Source organism: Pan troglodytes, chromosome 20 (assembly GCF_028858775.2).
Source record: "Pan troglodytes isolate AG18354 chromosome 20, NHGRI_mPanTro3-v2.0_pri, whole genome shotgun sequence".
Taxonomy (NCBI): Eukaryota; Metazoa; Chordata; class Mammalia; order Primates; family Hominidae; genus Pan; species Pan troglodytes.
Genome location: NC_072418.2, coordinates 4,589,495 through 4,613,131, shown reverse-complemented (window position 1 = coordinate 4,613,131; position 23,637 = coordinate 4,589,495). Strand labels below are relative to the sequence as shown.

The window sequence follows — 23,637 nt, the reverse complement described above, 5'->3', positions numbered from 1 at the left end:
ACAAATGGCATCTCCCAGCCTTGGTTTGCTCATCTGTGAGACGGGGAGGCTAAATGTGGCTTTTAGAAGATGCAGTGAGGGGCCGGGCATAGTAGCTCACTTCTGTCATCCCAGCACTTTGGGAGGCCGAGGCGGGTGAATCACCTGAGGTCAGGAGTTCGAGACCAGCCTGGCCAACATGCTGAAACCCTATCTCCCCTAAAAATACAAAAATTAGCCAGGCATGGTCGTGGGCGCCTGTAATCCCAGCTACTTGGGAGACTGAGACAGGAGAATCGCCTGAACCCGGAAGGTGGAAGTTGCAGTGAGCCAAGATTGCACCACTGCACTCCAGAATGGGTGACGAGAGCAAAACTCCATTTCAAAAAAAGAAAAAAAAAAAAAAAAACCAAAAGACAAAAAAAAAAAAGGTAAAAAACTTTCCATGAGCACTCGCAGTGCACTTGGTGTGTGCGCTGCTGTGTGCTAGGCGGAAGGCACATTGGGGAACAAGCCCATTAGACAAACTGAGAGGCTCCAAGCTGCTCGATGGAGGGACAGAGAGAAAGGCTGTCCAAGCTGGGCACAGCAAAGATCAAAGGCCTGGGACTGGAGGGACTTGGCCTGTTTGAGGAAGGCTGAGGGGGTGGAGCCCGGGAAAGAGTGAGTGAGGACAGGCCAGGGGGAAGGAGGTGGTGCGGCAGACCAAACAGTGCAGGCGGCCGGGCGGTGGCTCACACCTGTCATCCCAGCACTTTGGGAGGCCGAGGTGGGTGGATCACCTGAGGTCCAGGAGTTTGAGACCAGCCTGGCCAACATGCTGAAAACCCGTCTCTACTAAAAATACAAAAATTAGCCGGGCGTGGTGGCGGGTGCCTGTAATCCCAGCTACTTGGGAGGCTGAGGCAGGAGAATCGCTTGAACCCAGGAGGCGGAGGTTGCAGTGAGCCAAGATGGCACCGCTGTACTCCAGCCTGGGCAACAGAGTAAGACTCCATCTCAAAAAAAAAAAAAAAAAGAAAGAAAGAAAGGACGAAAGAAAGAGAAATTCCAGCTTAGGTGGGGTGTAGACGGGACCCTCACGGCAATAGGGAATCATGGCAGGTTCTGGAGCCCAGTGGCTAAGCTTCCTCTGAGGGGCTTCCACTGAGGGCCACATAAGGAATGGGCCTGGGCTGGGCTGTGGCAGATGTCCAGGTGCAGATGGTGGCCGCCTGGACTAGGGGTGGGGGACGGGGGGCAGAGGAGGCGATGGTAGCTTCCAGAAGGTTCCACACGGAACAACCTGCTGCACTTGGGGTGCCCCTGCGTTTAGTGCACGGCCGTCTCCGCAGGCTCACCCAGGCCGTGGGGACAGGAGGTCCTCGGACACGAAGCGCCCGGGATGCGCACGGAGGGGTTCTGCACCCGCCCTCCCAGTGTCCCCGCACCTGCGCCCACGTGGCCTCTCACACCTGCGGCCCCAGCCGCCGCGCACGCGGCCCAGCGCATCCCCCGCGCGCCCCCGCCAGGCGCGCCAAGGAGACCGGCGGGCGGTTGCGCGCGGCAGCGGCGCGCACGGCGGAGCCCGGGAGGCGGCGGCGGCGGCGGCTGCGGCTGCTCGTGTCGGCTCCGGGCGGCCCCCGCGCCGCAGCCCGCGCCGTGTCCGCGGCGGAGCCGCCCAGGTGAGTGGCCGCGCCGGGGCCCGGCGTGGGGCGCGCCCGCAGGCCTGGGGACCCCTCACCTGCACCCTGCGCCCCAGCCGCCCAAAGCCCCCAACCCGCGACCCCATCCTCAGCCGGGGGAAATTGCCCCGCGCACCCCTCCCGGACTCATCGCTCCTTGCCAGGCCCCCGACGCTCCCCCTGGAAACTTTGGGGGCGAACTCCCCACCCTGGGGTCCCCCCGCCCCTCCCCTGGGGCGCCAAGGAGCGGGGAACCGGGTGGGCATCTCCCCGGGGCAGTGGGGACGCTGGGAGGATGCGCTCCTCTCCAGGAGGAGATGAAGGGGGCACTGGTTGGGTCTGGGGTGTGGGGAACGTCCGAATAGAGCCTGCAGCCCGCGCCTTCCTGCCCTGTCTCCCCCGAGCCGGGTCTGGTCCAGCCTGGGGGTGCGGAGCTGGAAGACGCAAAGGGTATCTGGGGTCCACACCGGAGCCTGCTCCATCGCTGGAGCTGACGGCCCGGCCTGGCGGGGAGGGACCTGGGGGCATAGGGCTGGGTCCCCCTGCTCTGGGGGCGTCTGAATAGCACCAGAAATGATGGGCCTGGGCACCCTGAGTGGGTGCCCCCACCTTCCGGGCCTCTGGGGCCTGGCCAGGGGAGGCCCTGAGTCCCATTCAACAAGTTTGGGGGAGCAGCACCTCGTGCCTTGGTCCGGGCACAAGAAAAGCCCCGGGTCCTTACGCTGGAGACCACCATGTAACTGGGTTTCTCAACGTGTGCTTGGGGCGCTAACGGTGCCGGTGTCCCGGCCCCCCCAGTTCTGAGGAGTCAGAACTTCTGAGGCGATCGGCCCCAGAAGCTGCATTTTAGCAAGCGGTCCCTGGCTAAACCATGGACGCAGCGAGGCTGCAGACACCCTTGCTCCGGCGGGGGTGGGGAGCGGGCGTCTGCTGTGCAGTGGTATTCGCAGAGGGACGATCTGGGGCTTGGCTGGGGGGAACCTTCAGGGACAACAGAGCTGTGAGAACCAGAGCAACCCAGGAGGGCTCCCTGGAAGTGGCGTGGAGAGGATGCAGAAGGTGTGAGGTGTGAGTGGCCAGGTGGAGGACGCAGGCTGGAAACAGGTTCAGGGAGGGTGGTGCTGGCTTTATCAGGAGGCTGGTGCGGGGTGGGCTGCCGCGGCATGGCCTTACCCTGGCTGTTCTCTGAGCTGAAGCAGCAGCCATCGTCGGAGACAGGATCTGAGTGGGAAGAACCCACGGGCTTCCCCTGTAGACCCAGCTCCTGTCCCCATCTCGATGATGTGGGGTGGCAGGAAGGGGGCAGCGGGGCGGTGGGATGGGGGCTTAGGAGGGTTCAACTCAGCCTTCCCTGCCCCGCCTGTCTGGTCTCCACCGGTGACTTCCGGCAAATGACGTCCCCTCTCTCAGATCCACCCCACACGGGATTAAATGAGATGCTGCCCACCTCGGCTGCAGCGTGGTGCCGCCATAAAACAGATGCTCAGGTCACGATGGTTACGGCAGCAGCCCTGCCTGGCCTCCCTCAGCCTCAGCCGTCCACCCCCAGGGTAAGCCGGGACCTGAAGGTGCCTTGCTGAGTGGGAATAGAAGGCAGTTTGATGTCTCTTCCCACAGCACTGTCATTCCCCGGCGCCCCCTGAGTCACTACCTCGTCACCAGGTAGAGCCTCTTGAAGAACTCTGCGAGCAAAGTTGGCCCCGGGTGGGCCCCATCAAGCCGCCCACCACCACATGTCAATCTCGGGCCTCCAAAGAGCGCCCTTCACCCTCTAGTGGGGAGCTGGGATTTTGTGGGTAGGAGCTGGCGTCAGATCCAGGTTCAAATGCTGACTGTCTGCAGCTAAGTTGTGCGGTGAGCTGGGGGCCCACTCTGACCCTCAGTCTCCTTCTCTCCAAAACGAACTTTATTATTCCCCCTAGTCAGGGCTGGGCTAGTGGGTGAAGTGGCCGGTGTAGACACTGGGTGCTCCAAAACTGGTTCCAGATCTAGAGGCCCTGCCTGCAGAGGGCAGTCCACGGCCCCCCGTGTACAGGCTGGGAAGGAAAGTGGGTCGGGAGGCCCCCAGCCCCTCGAGGGGTTGACGGGGACTAACAGCAGATGGAAGCTAATTAGGGCTTAATGAATTGCCATGGATGAAGCCCCGGGAGGGCCTGGATCTAGGACAGAGGATGCAGGGGTCCTGGGGGACTGGCAGCATGTCCCCAAAAGCAGACCTTGGAGGGCCACGTGCTGTGAGGGGCTGGGCCCCCTCCTCCCATATCCGTCTTAGAAGCTCAAACGGGGCATCCAGAGTACACTCCCCTTACTCCCACCGCCCTGGTTGTGGTGGGGGGCAGAGGGAGGGAGATGGAGGTCACTGTGGGCCTGGGGACAGAGGGGGCCGCTACCACACTTCTCACCCCTGCCCCCTCTGGGTTTGGCCGGCCTCTAGGAGGGCCTTTCCCAAGGGAGATGTCAGCATCCCTTGCCCTGGGCGGGGACTGGAGGGAGGATGTGTTTGAGGTAACCTTGCAAGAGGGCCGAGGGGAAGAGCCCTGCTCAGAATAGAGGAGGCGGATTGGAAGGGCCGGGGGCTTAGCCAGGAGCTGAGGGAGGGAGCTGCCCACGCCACCAGGCACCAAGAGGGTAGGGCCACCTCTGTTCTAGGGAGGGACCCCGGCCACTCACAGCCACACTCTGCCTTCTCCTTGAGCTAAGAGCTTCCAGGACCATTAGTCCAGGATCCATATCTAAGGACAGCTGGGGGTACAGGGAAGAGAGGCCTCCCTTGCCCAGGTCCTGCCGTGGGGGACAGTTTTGGGGAGGGGGTCCTCAAGGCCGGTGCCTGCACCGTGGTTGGTGCAGATCTCAGACCCCAAGGAGAGGTCAATGTCCCCTGCCTTCCACGCCCCAGAAGGCAGGTGCACAGATCCGGGAGGCCTCGAGCGACCTCCCTCTTCAAGACTGCAATGACCCTGATGAGTTCTGGCGGCTGTGACAGCAGTGGCTGGGAACCACACACATTTATTATTGCACCGTTCTGGAGGCCAGAGTCCAAAATGGGCCTCACTGGCGTAAAACCAGGGCATGAGGCTGGGTGTGGTGGCTCACGCTTGTAGTCCCAGCATTTTGGAAGGCCGAGGCAGGCAGATCACTGGAGGTCAGGAGTTCGAGACCAGCCTGGCCAACATGGTGAAACCCCATCTCTACTAAAAATACAAAAAATTAGCCGGACGTGGTGGCTCGTGCCTGTAGTTCCAGCTTCTCGGGAGGCTGAGACAGGAGAATCACTTGAACCTGGGAGGCAGAGGTTGCAGTGAGCCAAGATCGCACCAGCCTGGGTGACAGAGCGAGACTCTGTCTCAAAAAAAAAAAAAAAAAAAAAACAGGACATGGCCAAGGCTGGGCCCTCTTGCTGCGCATTCCAGGCGAAAATCCGGTTCCCATCTTTCCCATTGCCCAGAGGCACCCGCATCCCTTGGCTCAGGGCCCCACCCTATCCCTTCATAGCCTCAGCGCAGCCTCTTCCAGTCTCTGACTTTCACCCTCCCGCCTCCTCTCGTGAGGACCCTGTGAGGATGTTGGGCCTCTGGATGATCCGGGATGATCTCCTGATCTCACAATTCTTACTTAATCCCATCTGCAGAGGCCCTTTTTCCATGGAAGGGTGGCCTTATCTGCAGTTCCGGGGATTAGAACCGGCTGGCTGTGGGGAGGCCTTCATTCTGCCAACCCCATTCTGCCAACCCCAGGCCCCCCTTCCCTGTTTATTTTTTCCCATACCATGGCCTGCCGTGTGACAGTCGGCTTTACTTGTTCCTTCTGTTTCTTGCCCATAGACAGAAAGCAGGGATTTGTCTGTTTTGTTCACTGCTGTTTCTCTTAAAACCAGTGCCTGGCACACAGGCATTGTTTTTAAGTGCTTGTTGAATGAATGAATGAATGAATGCTTGTTGAATGAATGTTTGTTGAATGAATGAATGAGGTGAACACATGGCCAGGAGCAGACCAGGGCCTAGGACTCTGGGCTCCTGACCCCAGCCGGCACCCAGTGGAGACTTCCCCGGAAGGAACCTCCTTGCCTGACTTCTCACTCGCTCAGCCCAGGGAAGTGACTGGGAACCCTGCAGTTCCCTTTTGCAGAAGAGGAAACTGAGGCTCAGAGACTTCGATGTCTCTGCCCAAGGCGGTCAGTGGCCGATTCAGGTGAGGACCCGTGAGTTCTTGCCCTGGCTCTGGAGTGGACAAGGGGCCATTGATTCAGCACCTGGTGTCCAGTTCAGCCTCCCCATGCTCCATCATCGGCCACAGCTCTGCGTGTGGGTAACCGGGTGGAGAGGGAGATAATAGTGCCCTGCTCTCTGGAGATGGAGGTACAGCCGAGAGTCAGGACTTGCCAGGTTTGGGTGAGGCAGGGCAACCTGGGGTCGGACCACGCAGAGCTGGACGCGCCTTCCAACTGCAACCCAGATCTCGCCATGCTCTTGCTCCATATCCTCCCATGGCTCCCCATTGCCTGTGGACGCAAGTCCGGACACCTCCCTGGGGGTTCAGTGCCCCGTGTGGTTTTGCCGTTGCCAGCTAGGGCTCCCACCCCCGCAAGCGCAGACACACCCCCGGCCAGCCTCGCTCCTCGCCTAGCTGTACCCTGCTGACCCCGGCTCCCCATCCAGGTCTCAGCTCAGACAGGGTCTTCCCTGGGCCCGTCGAACACAGCCACAGCCCGGAACAGACCCCCCCACAGCTCCCTGCTAGCTCCGCTCCTCAGCGCTTTTTTCAGACAATCTGCTCATTAGCTGGGCTGCACGATTCTCACCTGTTTGTGCCCCCACCTTGACGCTGGGGGAAAGACGCCAGTCCCTGGGGGCCACAGCCGGTCCGATTGCATTGATGCGAGATGTCCAGACGGGCCAATTCGCAGAGACAGGAAGCAGATGCGTGGGGGTCCGGGCTGGGGAGGGGCTGGGAGTGACTGCTGAAGGGGACGGGGCTTCCTTTTGGGGGTGATGGAATGTTCTGGAACTAGAGGTGCGGGCGGACGATCTGTGAATGTGCTAGAAGGCGTTGAATGGAACATTTGTAACAGGGCGTGGATGCGCCGCGCACAGGCTGTGGTGCTGCGGGCGTCTGCGTGGAAGCCGCTGTGCCTCCAGCACCCGCGCAGCACCAGGCACATGCTGGGGCTTAGGAAGAGGAGGAGAGTCCTGGGGTGCGATCGCATGGCGGGGGCCAGCACACGGACCACCCCCACCTGTTCAGGACAGACCCCCACTCCCGTCCACCACCGCCAACGCCGTCCCTGCCGCCGTCCCGGCCCCCCTGCCAAAGGCCTCTGCGGCCTCAGCTGCGGCTGGTCGTGCATGGTAATGAGGCTCTGTCCTTGAAACACGAGTCCTCCCTCCACAGGGGTCGACGCCGCGCTCCCCCAGACTCCCGAGACCGGGCAGCAGAGCTCACCGAGCCCGCCACCAGAGCGAGGGGCCCTGCAGGGGCAGACGGGCAGTCCGGGCCTGGTGGGACGTGCCCCTTGCTGGGGAGGGGAGGCAGGAAGGTTCTCGGTCGCCAACCCCAGCTCCGGCTTCGCGCCTGTGGACGGCGGGGCGCAGAGCCGAGGAGGTGACGTCACCCGAGGACACAGCTGTTCTCACCTCCGTGACGTTTATTACCAGCTGATGTCCCGTACACTGATTTCACGGTGTCACCCGCACCAGAATGTAAGCTCCTTAAGGACAGGGGGCCCGGCACGGTGGCTCAGGGCCTGTCATCCCAGCACTTTGGGAGGCTGGGGCGGGCTGATCACCTGAGGTCAGGAGTTCGAGACCATCCTGGGCAACATGGCAAAACCCTGTCTCTACTAAAAATCCAAAAATTAGCTGGGCGTAGTGGCGCATGTCTGTAATCCCAGCTACTCAGGAGACTGAGGCAGGAGAATCGCTTTAACCCGAGAGGCAGAGGTTGCAGTGAGCCTAGATTGAACCATTGCACTCCAGCCTGGATGACAGAGTGAGACTGTCTCAAAAAAAAAAAAAAAAAAAAAAAAACTACCCACAAATAAATAAATAAAAATAAAAGAACAGGGACTTTCTGGCCTCTGTTCTCTGTTGTGTTTCCAGTTCATCGAAGGGCAACTGGTACATTTTCTTTTATTTTCCTTTTTTTTTTTTTTTTTTTTTTTGAGATGGAGTCTCGCTCTGTCGCCCAGGCTGGACTGCAGTGGTGCGATCTCAGCTCACTGCAACCTCCACCTCCCGGGTTCACGCCATTCTCCTGCCTCAGCCTCCCAAGTAGCTGGGACTACAGGTGCCCGCCACCACGCCCGGCTAATTTTTTGTATTTTTTAGTAGAGACGGGGTTTCACCATGTTAACCAGGATGGTCTCCATCTCTTGAACTTGTGATCCGCCCTCCTCGGCCTCCCAAAGTGCTGGGATTACAGGCAGGAGCCACCGCACCCAGCCCCGGGGTCGCGTCTTGTACCTGCTTCCTCTCTGCTGTGTGGCCCTGAGTACGTCGCCGTCTGTCTCTGGGTCTCCGCCTCCCCGTGTAAAACAGGCTGAATCACCCTGGCTCCTCCTGGGGCATGAACTGGAGGCGCACTGTGTGCCAGCGTCCTCTACAGCAAGGACCCACTCAGGGAGGTTCTGCCCCGCGGGGGACTCTGGGCCGTGTCCAGGGACATTTGTGTCTGTCACGACTGGGAAGGGGGTGCTCCTGGCTTGGAGTGGGTAGAGGCCAGGGATGCTGCTCAGCACCCTGCAGTGCCCAAGACAGAATCATCCACATAAGATGTCCATGGGGCCAAGAAAGAGAGACCTGCATTAATTATTTAAATTTAAAAAAAAACACTAAATCTGTCCCCTGCTCACACCAGACACCAGGATCAACTCCTGACCCGGCAGACGGTGTAAACCAGGGGTCCCCACCTCCTGGGATTCACCTCCTCTCTCCCTCCCACTCAGGGCGTGGATTTCAACGTGCGCAGCCTCCTGGGACCTCAGCAGGGCTGAGGATCGTGGGATGCAGAGTCTTTTGGGGGTCTGTGGAATCCCCTAACCCAGAGGGTCTGAACCAGGGTGATTCTGCTCCCAGGGGACATTTGGTAAAGTCTGGGGACATCTGTGGTTGTCTCGACAGGGGGTGTCCCTGGCATGGAGTGGGTGGAGGCCAGGGACGCTTCTCAGCACCCTGCAGTGCCCAGGACGGCCCCACCCCAGAGAACGACCAGGCCCCAACGTTCACAGAGCCTGGGGAGACCGCGGTTTGCAGGGGCTGGCCTGATCCTCCCCCTACTCCAGTTCCATTCGGCAGCTGGGGACACCAAGGCCAGAACAGGAGGAGCGCGTTGAATGTTGGGGGCGAACTGGAGCCCGGCTGGAAGGAGAGGAGTTCGGGGTAGGGGACAGAGGCCTGGCAGTGGCGGGAGGCCCAGAGCGAGGGAGGACTCTGGCCTGTGGGAGAGGAAGGGTGGAGCTGGGGTTGGCTCCGCATGGCCGGGGTTACGCTGGGGTTCTGTGGGTCGCCCTGGGAGAGGTCAGGGATGGGGCTGGGTCCCTGGGCTGCAGTTCAGGTGGCTGGGACACACCATCAGGAGGTATCTGTGAGCAGATGGTGTTTCCATCCTGGGAGGACGGGAGGTAATGCCCCAGGTGGGTGGCAGCTTCCTGGGAGGGGGGTGGTCCGAGGGACCGATGAGGATGGAGATAGAGAGCCCTGAAAGTGTCGCCTTCCCCCAGGACCACAGCATGAGGACAAGGGAGGGGACAGAGGCCCCTAAAGAGTCAGCCTGGGGCCAGGCGCAGTGGCTCACACCTGTCATCCTAGCACCTTGGGAGGCTGAGGCAGGTGGATCACCTGAGGTCAGGAGTTCGAGACCAGCCTGGCCAACAGGGTGAAACCCCGTCTCTACTAAAAATATAAAAATGAGCCAGGTGTGGTGGCATGCACCTTTAATCCCAGCTACTCAGGAGGCTGAGGCAGGAGACTTGCTTGAACCCGGGAGGCGAAGGCTGCAGTGAGCGGAGATCGCACCATTGCACTCTCAGCCTGGGTGACAGAGTGAGAGTCCGACTCAATAAAAAATAAAAATAAAAAAGAGGCCAGGCATGGTGGTTCACGCCTGTAATCCCAGCACTTTGGGAGGCCGAGGCCGGTGGATCACGAGGTCAGGAGATTGAGACCATCCTGGCTAACACGGTGAAACCCCATCTCTACTAAAAATACAAAAAATTAGCCGGGCGAGGTGGCAGGCGCCTGTAGTCCCAGCTACTTGGTAGGCTGAGGCAGGAGAATGGCATGAACCCAGGGGCGAAGCTTGCAGTGAGCCGAGATCGCACCACTGCACTCCAGCCTGGGCGTCACAGCAAGACTCCGTCTCAAAAAAAAAAAAAAAAAAAAAAAGCCTGGGCGCAGTGGCTCACGCCTGTAATCCCAGCACTTTGGGAGGCCGAGGCGGGCGGATCACCAGGTCAGGAGATCGAGACCATCCTGGCTAACACGGTGAAACCCCATCTCTACTAAAAATACAAAAAAATTAGCCGGGCATAGTGGTGGGCGCCTGCAGTCCCAGCTACTCGGCAGGCTGAGGCAGGAGAATTGCTTGAACATGGGAGGCGGAGCTTGCAGTGAGCCGAGATCGCACCACTGCACTCCAGCCTGGGCGACAGAGCGAGACTCCATCTCAAAAAAAAAATAAAATAAAATAAAAAATAAGAGGCCAGGGAGGACAACCGGATGCATTCAGGGCACATGGTGAGCAGATGCAGCCCGTGTACACAGAATCGAGTCTCCCACGTCCCCTCTCCAGGAACCAGTTCTTCCTCCCAAGTTGGGGAACACCAGACCCTTAGGGGACATGTCAGAAGCCTGAGTCCAGCTGCCAGATCCCCCCTCCTGCCTCCCCCGCAGCACCCTGCAGAGGAAATGACAGGGCCAGGCCGTCGAATGGGGGAGTCAGGGTTGTAAAACTAGGTCACAGCTTGAGTGGCCCCTGCTGGGTGCAAGGGATCAGCTGTCCTCTCATCCCAGGAGTAATTATAGAACCAGAGCTTGGAGGGTGCCCCGGAGGGCTCTTGTGCCTGTACCGTGACAGGCGAGGTCCAGAGAGGGTAGGTTTCTCAACAGAGGTCACACAGCGCATCCAAATTGAGGCCTCCTGCCGGCACTTCTGCCACTGGATCAGTGTGACTGTGACCTAGCGATTCCAGACCTGTCATCTCTCCAGGAAACTTCCTGATTTTGCCCTTATCTGTGCTCTGTGGGAACTGCTTTAAAAAAAAATTCTTGGGCCGGGCGCGGTGGCTCACGCCTGTAATCCCAGCACTTTGGGAGGCCGAGGTGGGCGGATCACGAGGTCAGGAGTTCGAGACCAGCCTGACCAACATGGTGAAATCCCATCTCTACTAAAAATACAAAAATTAGCCAGACCTGGTGGTGCGTGCTTGTAATCCCAGCTACTCGGGAGGCTGAGACAGCAGAATCTCTTGAACCCAGGAGGCAGAGGTTGCAGTGAGCTGAGATCACACCACTGCACTCCAGCCTGGATGACAGAGCAAGACTCTATGTCAAAAAAAAAAAAAAAATTATTGGCCCAGCATGGTGGCTCATGCCTCTGTTCCCAGCACCTTCGGAAGCCAAGGCAGGTGGATCACTTCAGCCCAGGGGTTCGAGACCACCCTGGGCAATAGAGTGAGACCCTATCTCTACAAAAAAATGAAAAAATTAACCAGGTGTGCTGGCACTTGCCTATAATCCCAGCTACTTGAGAGGCTGAGGTGGGAGGATCGCTTGAGCTGGGGAGGTGGAGGCTGCAGTGAGCCGAGATCACACCACTGCACTCCAACCTGGGCAACAGAGCAAGAACCTGTCTCCAAATAAATAAATAAATAAATAAATTCCAACTTAAAAAGAAACCTCTAATTTAGAAAATGGACCAGGCCCAGTGGCTCACACCTATAATCTCAGCACTTTAGGAGGCTGAGGCAGGCAGATCACTTGAGCCCAGGAGTTTGAGACCAGCCTGGCTAACATAGTGAAACCCCATCTCTACTAAAAATACAAAAATAAGCTAGATGTGGTGGCGGGCGCCTGTAGTCCCAGCTACTCAGGAGGCTGAGGCAGGAGAATCGCTCGAAGCTGGAAGGCAAAGGCCTCCCAGGAGATCCTGCCGTTCCAGACTGGGCGACAGAGCAAGACCTTGTCTCAAAAAACAAACAGGCCAGGCGCGGTGGCTCACACTGTAATTCCAGCACTTTGGGAGGCCGAGGCGGGTGGATCACCTGAGGTTAGGAGTTTGAGACCAGCCTGACTAACATGGTGAAACCCCATCGCTACTAAAAATACAAAAATTAGCTGGGCGTGGTGGCGTATGCCTGTAATCCCAGCTACTTGGTAGGTTGAGACAGGAGAATCACTTAAACTCGGGAGGCAGAGGTTGCAGTAAGTTGAGATCGTGCCATTGCACTCCAGCCTGGACAACAAGAATGAAGGTCCATCTCAAAAAAAAAAAAAAAAGGCCAGGTGCGGTGGCTTATGCCTGTAATCCCAGCACTTTGGGAAGCTGAGGCAGGTGGATCACGAGGTCAGGAGATCGAGACCATCCTGGCCAGCGTGGTGAAATCCCATCTCTACTAAAAATACAAAAATTAGCCGGGCGTGGTGGCGGGCGCCTGTAGTCCCAGCTCCTCGGGAGGCTGAAGCAGGAGAATGGCTTGAACCCGGGAGGCGGAGTTTGCAGTGAACAGAGATCATGCCACTGCACTCCAGCCTGGGCGACAGAGCGAGACTCTGTCTCAGAAAAAAAAAGAAAAAAGAAAGGGGAGGGAGGGTGCATGCCCGGGTCCTGGGGGAGCAGAGCAGGGTGAGGGGTCTGCACTGAGAGGAAAGAGCTTTTGCAGTATCTAGATGAGGCTAGGGTGGGGGCGAGGGCTGCTTGCTGCAGGGTCTTGCAGGCCAACAGATGGATGTTTCTCGCCTGAGAGCCGTGGGTAGGTTTACTTTATTCTTCTTCTTTTTTTTTTTTTTTTTTGAGACAGAGTCTTGCTCTGTCGCCCAGGTTGGAGTGCAGTGGCGCGATCTCGGCTCGCTGCAAGCTCCGCCTCCCGGGTTCACGCCATTCTCCTGCCTCAGCCTCCTGAGTAGCTGGGACTACAGGCGCCCGCCACCACGCCCAGCTAATTTTTTGTATGTTTTTTTAGTAGAGACGGGGTTTCACCATGTTAGCCAGGATGGTCTCGATCTCCTGACCTCGTGATCCGCCCACCTCGGCCTCCCAAAGTGCTGGGATTACAGGTGTGAGCCACCGTGCCCGGCCTATTCTTCTTTTTTAAAAACAGGGTCTTGCAGCCGGGCACGGTGGTTCACACCTGTAATCCCAGCACTTTGAGAGGCCGAGGCGGGTGGATCATTTGAAGTCAGGAGTTCGAAACCAACCTGGCCCACATGGTGAAACCCCGTCTCTACTAAAAATACAAAAATTAGCCGGGTGTGGTAGTGGGTACCTGTAACCCCAGCTACTTGGGAGGCTGAGGCAGGATAATCACCTGAACCCAGGAGGTGGAGGTTGCAGTGAGCTGAGATCATGCCATTGCATTCCAGCCCAGGCGACAGAGTGAGACCCTGTCTCAAAAAAAAAGAACCAAAAGACAGAGTCTCGCTCTGTTGCCCAAGCTAGAGTCCAGCGGCGCGATCTCAGCTCACTGCATCCTGGACCTCCTGGGCTCCAGTGATCCCCCCGCCTTGGCGTCCCAAAGTTCTGGGATGACAGGCGTGAACCACCGCACCCGGCCTGTGGGCTGGGATTACAGGTGTGAGCCGCCACACCTGGGCTGTGGGCAGGTTTTCACCAGTGGTTTTGTAAACACTGTGGAGCGGACAGTAAGGAGGGAGGTGCAGGGTGGGGGGGCAGAAAAAAGTGCCATCACCACCCTAGCACTCTTGTCCCCTCCTGTGACACAGCCCCTGAGTGTGCTGTCGGCAGGGCAGCAGCTCGCGAGAGAATGACCCAGAAAAACAGTGCTGGGAGGGAGCTTGCTGGGAGGGAAGGATTGCCTTCCCTGTAACATGCCCAGGTTGGGATTAAGGATGATTCCGGGGTAGGGGGGCATGCCCCCTCTCTCGCTCCCTCCCTTCCTCCCTCCCTCGAGTTTCCTATGTTCCCAAGCTGGGGGCAGGAGGACCAAGGCCTCCTGGGAACCAGGGGCCCCTCCCTTTTCTCTCGGTGGGACCACATTCTCGCCTGCGACACTTTCCTTTCCACCACACTCCGTGAATGCCCAGTTTTGGCATCTGTACATATGTGTCCTGTCCACCTAAATCCAGAATTCAGTTTGGCGTTTCACCTTATTTATTTATGTATTTATTGAGACGGAGTTTCCCCTCTTTTCGCCCAGGCTGGAGTGCAGTGGCACGATCTCGGCTCACTGCCACCTCCGCCTCCTGGGTTCAAGTGATTCTCCTCCCTCAGCCTCCCAAGGAGCTGGGATTACAGGCGCCCATCACCACGCCCGGCTAGTTTTTGTATTTTTTAGTAGAGACAGGGTTTCTCCATGTTGCTTAGGCTGCTCTCGAACTCCTGACCTCAAGTGATCCACCCGCCTCAGCCTCCCGAAGTGCTGGGATGACAGGCGTGAGCCACCGCGCCCGGCAAGAGGATCTGCTGCTCTCACAGTTCTGGAGTCTGGAAGTCGAAGCTCAAGCAGGTCCAGCTTCCTTTGGGGGCTTTCGGGGAGACCCTTTCTGACTCTTACAGCTTCCGGTGGTAGCTGGCCATCCCTGGTGTCACTTGACTTGTGGATGAATCACTCCAGTCTCTGCCTGTGTTGTGACTTGGCCTTCGCCTGTGTCTCTGTGTCCAAATTTCCCTCTTATAAGGATGCCAGTCATTGAATTAGGGCTCTCCCTGCTCCTGCATGACCTCATCTTAATGAATTACAGCTGCAAGATACAAACGCTGTCCTCACTTACGTACGATTCATCTCTGACATGAAGCAGTCTCCCGGGGCCCCGCATCTGTTCACTCTGGGATTAAATTCGCGTAGGCACTGGGGAGGCGGGAGCTGCCTTTGCAGATGTTTAGCAAATGAGGATCGAAGGCCAGTGGGAACCGTGAGGAGACGCACAACCTGGTTTGGGCCAAGGGGCCTGGGGGGATGCCGAGGGGGGCTCAGCTGCCAAGATGCCAAAAATAGCCGGCCGGCTGGCGGGGGAGGCGGCCAAGCAGAAGAAGCTGGGCAATGCCGCCTGGTAGTTCTGGCTGCTTCCTCCCGCTCCCTCCAACCCCACCTCCACCCGCCACCCCAGCCCCCAGAATCTCGGCTGCAGCCAAGAGCTGGTAGGGGTGCAGCAGACTCCCAGGAGAGACGGAAACAGCCCAGGAGGCATAGCTACCAGGACCCATGGAGCATTGGCGCCTGTTCCTCTGGGCCACCACGGCTCCATGTCATCTGCCCCCCACCCAGAGGCCCCTCCTAACCCAGCTCCCCGCCCCCCTCCACTCTCTCCTTTAGCTTCACCAGACTCCGGCCACACCTCAGGGCCTCTGCAGTGGCTGTTCCCCCAGCCCACACACCCTTCCTCCAGAAAACCATGGGCTCTGTTCTGTTCAACTTTTGGGTCGGCCTGTTTCCTGCCAGAACACGGCGCCACAAACCCCGGGGGCTTTAAAACAACAGAAATATATGCCTTCCCAGCTCCGGAGGCAGAAGTCCAAAATCAAGGTGTCCGCAGGGCCGGGGGCCCTCTGGAAGCTCCCGGGGCGCGTCCTTCCTGCCTCTCCCAGCTTCCTGGGGCTCTCAGCAATCCCTGGCTTGTGGCTGTGTCACCCTAGCCTCTGCCTCCGTCTTCACACGGCTCTATTTCCCCTGTATGGGGCTAGGTGTGTGTCCAAGTCTCCCTCTTGTTGTAAGGACAGGAGTCGTTGGAAAAGGCTCACTGTAATCCACCGCAGTCTCATCTAGCCCTGCGCACATCTGTAAAGACCCTGATTCCAAATGAGGTCCCGTGCACAGCAGGCACGGAGGGCAGGACGTGAACATACCTTTTTTTTCCCTTGAGACAGTCTCACTCTGTTGCCCAGTGGCTAGAGTGCAGTGGCACGATCACAGCTCACTGAAGCCTCAACTCCTGGGATCAAGTGATCCTCCCACCCCACATTCCCCTAGTTAGGACTATAGACGCACACCACCACGCCAGGCTAACTTTTGTATTTTTAGTTGAGACGGGGGTTCCCCATGTTGCCCAGGCTGGTCTCGAACTCCTGACCTCAGGTGATCCACCCACCTCGGCCTCCCAAAATGCTGGATTTACAGGCGTGAGCCACCGCACCCGGCCTTGAACATTTGCGGGAACACAGTTCCACCTACAACAGGGTCTGAGATCAAATGTCATCTCCCTGTCTGTGGATGGGCCTGTCCTGGACATTTCATAGAAATGAGATCACACGGACGGGCGCGGTGGCTCACACCTGTAATCCCAGCACTTTGGGAGGCCAAGGCCGGCGGATTACCTGAGGTCAGGAGTTCAAGACCAGCTTGGCCAACATGGCAAAACCCCATCTCTACTAAAACTACAAAAATTAGCTGGGCATGGTGGCGGGTGCCTGTAATCCCAGCTACTCAGGAGGCTGAGGCAGGAGAATCACTTAAACCCTGGGGAGGGGGAGCTTGCAGTGAGCTGAGATCACACCACTGCATTCCAGCCTGGGCCAGAGTGAGACTCCGTCTCCAAAAAAAAAAAAAGGCCAGGCGCGGTGGCTCACTCCTGTAATCCCAGCACTTTGGGAGGCCAAGGAGGGCGGATCACGAGGTCAGGAGATCGAGACCATCCTGGCTAACATGGTGAAACCCCGTCTCTACTAAAAACACAAAAAATTAGCCGGGCGTGGTGGCGGGCACCTGTAGCCCCAGCTACTCGGGAGGCTGAGGCAGGAGAATGGCGTGAACCCGGGAGGCAGAGCTTGCAGTGAGCTGAGATTGTGCCACTGCACTCCAGCCTGGGTGACAGCGAGACTCCGTCTCAAAAAAAAAGAAAGAAAGAAATGGGGTCATACAGTGTGGCCTTTTGTGTCGCGTCTCTCACTGAGCATGGCGTCCTCAAGGTGCATCCCCACCGTGGCCTGGGTCACAGCCTCACTCCTTTTCATGGCTGAGTCGTGTTCATGTGTGGGTGGCTGCACGGTGCTGACCCATCCATTCCTTGGTGCACATTCCAGCCTTTTCCACTGTTTGGCTGTTACAGATGCGGCTGTGAATGTTCTCAGGTTTTCCGTGCGCTGTGTGTTCCATTCTCTTATGCAAAGACACCCAGGAGTGGGTGGGTGCGGTGGCTCACACCTGTAATCCCAGCACTTTGGGAGGCCGAGGCAGGTGGATCACCTGAGGTCAGGAGTTTGAGACCAACCTGGCCAATATGGTAAAACCCCGTCTCTACTAAAAATACAAAAATTAGCCGGATGTGGTGGCGGGCACCTGTAATCCCAGCTACTCAGGAGGCTGAGGCAGGAGAATTGCTTGAACCCGGGAGGTGGAGGTTTCAGTGAGCCGAGATCAAGCCACTGCACTCCAGCCTGGATGACAGAGTGAGCCTCCATCTCAAACAGACAAACAAACACAAACAAAACAAAACAAAAAAACCCAGGAGACTGGAATTGCAGCCACACGGTGGATCAATGCTGCTTTTTTTTTTTTTTTTTTTTTTGAGACAGGGTTTTTTGCTCCATCTCCCAGGCTGGAGTGCAGTGGCACGATCACAGCTCACTGTGGCCTCAACCCCCTGGGCTCAAGCAATCCTCCTGGCTCAGCCTCCTGAGTAGCTGGGACCACAGGTGCAGGCCACCATGCCTGGGTAAACTTTTCAATATTTCACAATTACTTGAAAACCAGCTAATTTTTATTTTTATTTTTTTTTTTTATTTTTTTTTTTTAGAGACAGGGGTCTCACCGTGTTGCCCAGGCTGGAGTGCAGTGGCACAAGCATAGCTCACTGCAGCCTCCACCTCCTGGGCCCAAGCAATCCTCCTGCCTCAGCCTCCTGAGTAGCTGGGACCACAGGCCTACGCCACCACATGCGGCTCATCTTTTATTTTTTTGTAGAGATGGGAGTCTTGCTATGTTGTGCAGGCTAGTCTCCAACTCTTGAACTCAAGCAATTCTCCCATCTCAGCCTCCCAAAATGCTGGGCTTACAGGAGCGAGCCGCCGTGCTGGGACGGGTTAGGGGCGGGCTGGGGGGGCAGAGGCGCCGCGGAGGGGGGCTCGGTGCTAACGGTGCTAACGCTGCCCGCTCCCCGCCCGCCCGCAGGTGCGCAGGAGGATGGTGGCGCGGCCCTAGGCCCACGCTCCGCACCATGACCTGCTGGCTGTGCGTCCTGAGCCTGCCCCTGCTCCTGCTGCCCGCCGCGCCGCCCCCGGCTGGAGGCTGCCCGGCCCGCTGCGAGTGCACCGCGCAGACCCGCGCCGTGGCCTGCACGCGCCGCCGCCTGACCGCCGTGCCCGACGGCATCCCGGCCGAGACGCGCCTGCTGGAGCTCAGCCGCAACCGCATCCGCTGCCTGAACCCGGGCGACCTGGCCGCGCTGCCCGCGCTGGAGGAGCTGGACCTGAGCGAGAACGCCATCGCGCACGTGGAGCCCGGCGCCTTCGCCAACCTGCCGCGCCTGCGCGTCCTGCGTCTCCGTGGCAACCAGCTGAAGCTCATCCCGCCCGGGGTCTTCACGCGCCTGGACAACCTCACGCTGCTGGACCTGAGCGAGAACAAGCTGGTAATCCTGCTGGACTACACTTTCCAGGACCTGCACAGCCTGCGCCGGCTGGAAGTGGGCGACAACGACCTGGTGTTCGTCTCGCGCCGCGCCTTCGCGGGGCTGCTGGCCCTGGAGGAGCTGACCCTGGAGCGCTGCAACCTCACGGCTCTGTCCGGGGAGTCGCTGGGCCATCTGCGCAGCCTGGGCGCCCTGCGGCTGCGCCACCTGGCCATCGCCTCCCTGGAGGACCAGAACTTCCGCAGGCTGCCCGGGCTGCTGCACCTGGAGATTGACAACTGGCCGCTGCTGGAGGAGGTGGCGGCGGGCAGCCTGCGGGGCCTGAACCTGACCTCGCTGTCGGTCACCCACACCAACATCACCGCCGTGCCGGCCGCCGCGCTGCGGCACCAGGCGCACCTCACCTGCCTCAATCTGTCGCACAACCCCATCAGCACGGTGCCGCGGGGGTCGTTCCGGGACCTGGTCCGCCTGCGCGAGCTGCACCTGGCCGGGGCCCTGCTGGCTGTGGTGGAGCCGCAGGCCTTCCTGGGCCTGCGCCAGATCCGCCTGCTCAACCTCTCCAACAACCTGCTCTCCACGTTGGAGGAGAGCACCTTCCACTCGGTGAACACGCTAGAGACGCTGCGCGTGGACGGGAACCCGCTGGCCTGCGACTGTCGCCTGCTGTGGATCGTGCAGCGTCGCAAGACCCTCAACTTCGACGGGCGGCTGCCGGCCTGCGCCACCCCGGCCGAGGTGCGCGGCGACGCGCTGCGAAACCTGCCGGACTCCGTGCTGTTCGAGTACTTCGTGTGCCGCAAACCCAAGATCCGGGAGCGGCGGCTGCAGCGCGTCACGGCCACCGCGGGCGAAGACGTCCGCTTCCTCTGCCGCGCCGAGGGCGAGCCGGCGCCCACCGTGGCCTGGGTGACCCCCCAGCACCGGCCGGTGACGGCCACCAGCGCGGGCCGGGCGCGCGTGCTCCCCGGGGGGACGCTGGAGATCCAGGACGCGCGGCCGCAGGACAGCGGCACCTACACGTGCGTGGCCAGCAACGCGGGCGGCAACGACACCTACTTCGCCACGCTGACCGTGCGCCCCGAGCCGGCCGCCAACCGGACCCCGGGCGAGGCCCACAACGAGACGCTGGCGGCCCTGCGCGCGCCGCTCGACCTCACCACCATCCTGGTGTCCACCGCCATGGGCTGCATCACCTTCCTGGGCGTGGTCCTCTTCTGCTTCGTGCTGCTGTTCGTGTGGAGCCGCGGCCGCGGGCAGCACAAAAACAACTTCTCGGTGGAGTACTCCTTCCGCAAGGTGGATGGGCCGGCCGCCGCGGCGGGCCAGGGAGGCGCGCGCAAGTTCAACATGAAGATGATCTGAGGGGTCCCCAGGGCGGACCCTCCCCTCCCCTCCCCCGCGGGCCGGTCCCTCGCGTGTCCACCTATGCATTTTCCGGAGGGGAAGGGGGCGGCTGCACGGCGCTCCCCAGGCAGAACTTCCCCTTTTTTTGTAGACGCCCAACCGCAGGACTGTTTTTCATCAGCATGCGTCTTTTTTGCAGTTTCTCAAGCGTTTTCTAAAGATTTCAACCCGTCTTCCTGTCCCTGCTATGGTGGCTGAGCTGGGGGGTGGGGGTGCGGGCTGCAAGGATGGGGGGATGGGCTCCCGTCTACCAACCCGGGGTGGCTGGGGGCGCTCAGAGACCCCAGGATCCTCAGGGCCCGCAATTCACACCAAGGAGGCACAAGACTGCTGCCCCCAAGCCCTGGGCTTCCGCTCCCCCAGCCCTTTGTACACAGATCGCATCGGGGAGACGGTGGACACCCGGGTCCCACAAAGGGCCCCACAGCCCCAAGGGGAGGGTGCGCAGAAAGTCTGCATTGTTCACACCTGGCCATCCTACACCCCACACCCAGAGACACACTCACACCTGGAACCCAATCACACAGGTGCAACACACCTCACACCCAGCCGACACTAAAACCAGACCCGGGGCACCAGAGCTGACCACAGGGGCAGGCAGGGCTCTCGTGAGAGCAAAGCTCACACCCGGGACAGGCGCAACTCACACCCGGGACACACAGCTCACACCCAGGACACACACAGCTTACACCCGGGACACACAGCTCACACCTAGGACACACACAGCTCACACCCGGGACAGGCACAGCTCACACCCAGAACACACAGCTCACACCCGGGACACACAGCTTACACCCGGGAAACACAGCTCACACCTGGGACACACAGCTCACACCCAGGACACACTCAGCTCACACCCGGAACACACAGCTCACACCCAGGACACACAGCTCACACCCGGGACACAGCTCATACCAAGGACACACTCAGCTCACACCTGATACAAGCACAGCTCACAGTGGAACACACAGCTCACACCCGGGATACAGCTCACACCCAGGACACACTCAGCTCACACTGGAACACACAGCTCACACCCAGGACACACTCAGCTCACACCCAGAACACAGAACTCACATCTGGGACACACACAGCTCCCACCCGAGACACACACCTCACACCCAGCTGACACTAAAACCAAGCCCTGGGCACCAGAGCTGACCACAGAGGCAGGCAGGGCTCTCGTGAGAGCACAGCTCACCCCAGGGACATGCTCAGTTCACACCTGGGACAGGCACAACGCATAACTGAGACACAGCTCACACCTGGGACACACAGCCCACCCCAGCGCCTGCTCCGCTGAGCATCTCCCAGCCGACCTCGGGGCCTGGGCTCAGGTCTTGCTGAGGACCCAGCACACACGGTGGTCACAGTCAGGGGTCCACACGCCCTGTCCTCCGTCCTCCCCACAGCCCAGCAGGGCTGTCCACAAGAAGGAGCCGTCACCCCAGCCCTCCGCCTCCCTCCACTGCCACGTGCTTCCCAGAACAGCAGGCAAGAGAGGGCCACCCCACAAGGGAGAGGTGGCCACCCTGCAGGACCATGGCTTCTGGGGTGCTGAGTGTCCTTCTGAATGGGTCTACTGGAGGGACTTTTGCCCCTAGGTACACACTGACCTCTGAGCCGGCCTCAGACAAGCCCTGAGCGTGGCCCCATCATGGCCGGCCCTGCTGACCCGTGGCTCAGGTGGGGAAGGAGACCAAAGAGCACAGGGGGTTCCCGGTGGTCCCGGCTACGTGCGGTGCAGTGTAGTGACAAGAACAAGGCGGGAACAAGGGCTTCACCCTGCAGGGAGGCCTGGACCCGGGTCCTCGGGAGGTGATGGAGGAAGCTCGGTCTCTGCACCTGCAGAGGTGGGGCAGATCCAGGACCAAAGCTGGGGTCACAGGCCGACTGCGGCTCAGGTCAAGGAAGAGCTTCCCTGAGGTCACCGCCCGGTTGCTCTGCAGATGGTGGGCATCCTGTCACGGGGGGTAAACAAGCAGGAGCTGAGGTTTTGCAGAAGGATTCAGGCACCAGACCGGGACCACAGGGACCATCTGTGACCTGGCCTCCTCACAGCCAGTTCTTGCCCCTCCCCTCCACATCCTCCAGAGGACAGTTAGGACATTGCTGGGGGCAGGGACAGGAACCATTGTTGGGCCAAAACCTCAGCCAGAAAGGGGCTTGGCTGCCAACCAAGAGGTTAGGACAGACCCTCCAGGACTTTGCGGGAAGGGCTCAAAAGCAGCTCTGCTCCTGCCCGGCTATGTGATCTCAGCTGGTGACTGAAGACCACCTAGACCATCAGTGTCCTCATCTGTAAAATGGGTCTGAGGGTCCAACCTATTACCCTGTATTCAGAGGCCAGGCCTGCAGATGAGCTTGATGGCTTGACTCGGATCCTGGATCCCTCAAGACTGCTCTGAGATCGATCAGCCAGAGAGAAACAGAGAGAAAGCCGACTCAGCCCTGAAGGCTTTGAGCAAAAGTTTCAGAAGGAGCTGGAAGGAGACAACGGCCCGTTCTCCCTGAGCTGTGGCCGGGAGGGCCCAGGCCTGCACCACGATGTACAGATGGCCCAGGGGGCTCGACATGAGTGAGGGCCGAAGTTCGTGCAACCCCAACCGCCACCCCTGAATTGGGCAGAACCAATTTTTTTCTTAGCACCTGCCTGACTCTGGTTACCATGACAACCCCAAGGGCCCCCCAAAATTGATATCCAAGTGCCTTTAGCCTATCAAAGACAGGAGGGGGTGCATTCTCGGCCAGGTTAGGGTTCACAGAGCATCCGTATATTAGGATTTCCCAGCCCCCTGAGCCCCCCACCCCATCCCAACATGAACTAAGACCCCTCAGCCCCCCCACCCCTCATCCTGCTGTATTTGGTTCAAATCCAATAAAAATGGAACCGATTTAATAACAAACTTCAGATTTTGTTCTTACTCCCATGAGAGCAACAGGGGGCAGGGCTGAGGGATGAGGGGCTGCTGGGGTCCCCAGGGGAAGCCAACCCTGAGGGAATTCCACGCCACTAGTGACATGTGATAGGCCACACTTCTGCAGCGCCCATGCTGTTCCTGGCGCTGTTCCAGGCGCTGTGTGTGTTCCCTCCTTTCACGCTGAGGCCAGCCCTGTGAGCTGGGTGGGTCCTGCTAACGAACCCATTTTACAGATGGGTCGAGCAAGGGGCAGAGGGTGGAGGGAAGCCGCTCTGAGACCCCAGCTGGGGACAGGTGGGGGCTGAGAAGAGTGGGCAAAGCTGGGCCATTGGGAAACTCCTGCCCCAAACTTAGGCCGGGGAAGAAAGAAGACATGGGTCCCCGCTGTGCCTCCTGGAATTGGTCTGTCGGGGAGTCTGGGTGCTGCTGACAGGGTCCCATGTCTGCCCTGCCTGTCTCTGAGGGCTCCGAGAAAAGCCAGGGAGTCTTGGCTTTGGAAGTGAGACTAATAAAGTGCTTTAGCCCCACCCCAGTCCTCACTGACAGATGGGGAAATTGAGGCACAGAGCGGCAACAGATGGAGAAACCGAGGCACGGAGCGGTGACAGGTGGGGAAACTGAGGCACAGTGGGCATGAAGTCTCAAACCTCACCCGCCCGGGAAGGCACAGGGAGAAGCTTGTGCTTTTTCAGGATGGAAGTGGACGGAACTAGGATGCAGAAGACCCAGCCAAGAGCAGTCTCCCACTCGCCACAGCCCAGTGTCACTCTCTGGGCCTCGGTTCCCCCATTTGAACCTGGGACTAAGGTTCCTTTATTTCCCTGCCCTTCGGGGGCAGAACAGAGGCCTGTCAGGGACTGTGAGGCGGCCCTCTCTCCATGCCTGGTTTCAAGGCAGCTGGAGGGTGAGGGGGGCTCTAAGCTGTGGGACTCT

The 23,637-nt window shown here is 59.3% G+C and overlaps 1 protein-coding gene across 1 annotated transcript; it reads left to right on the top strand.

Annotated features, from left to right (window-relative positions):
• The first annotated feature begins 1,564 nt into the window (after positions 1-1,564).
• LINGO3 (leucine rich repeat and Ig domain containing 3) lies at positions 1,565-22,689 on the top strand. Its single transcript, XM_016934645.4, has 2 exons — positions 1,565-1,643; positions 17,917-22,689. The coding sequence occupies exon 2, from the start codon at positions 17,963-17,965 to the stop codon at positions 19,739-19,741; it is 1,779 nt and encodes a 592-aa protein (XP_016790134.2). The 5' UTR covers positions 1,565-1,643; positions 17,917-17,962; the 3' UTR covers positions 19,742-22,689.
• The last annotated feature ends 948 nt before the right edge of the window (positions 22,690-23,637 follow it).

Bases quoted from the DNA above. Each gene is read 5' to 3' on its own strand.
- LINGO3 (XM_016934645.4), top strand. From the start codon at position 17,963: ATGACCTGCTGGCTGTGCGTCCTGAGCCTGCCCCTGCTCCTGCTGCCC.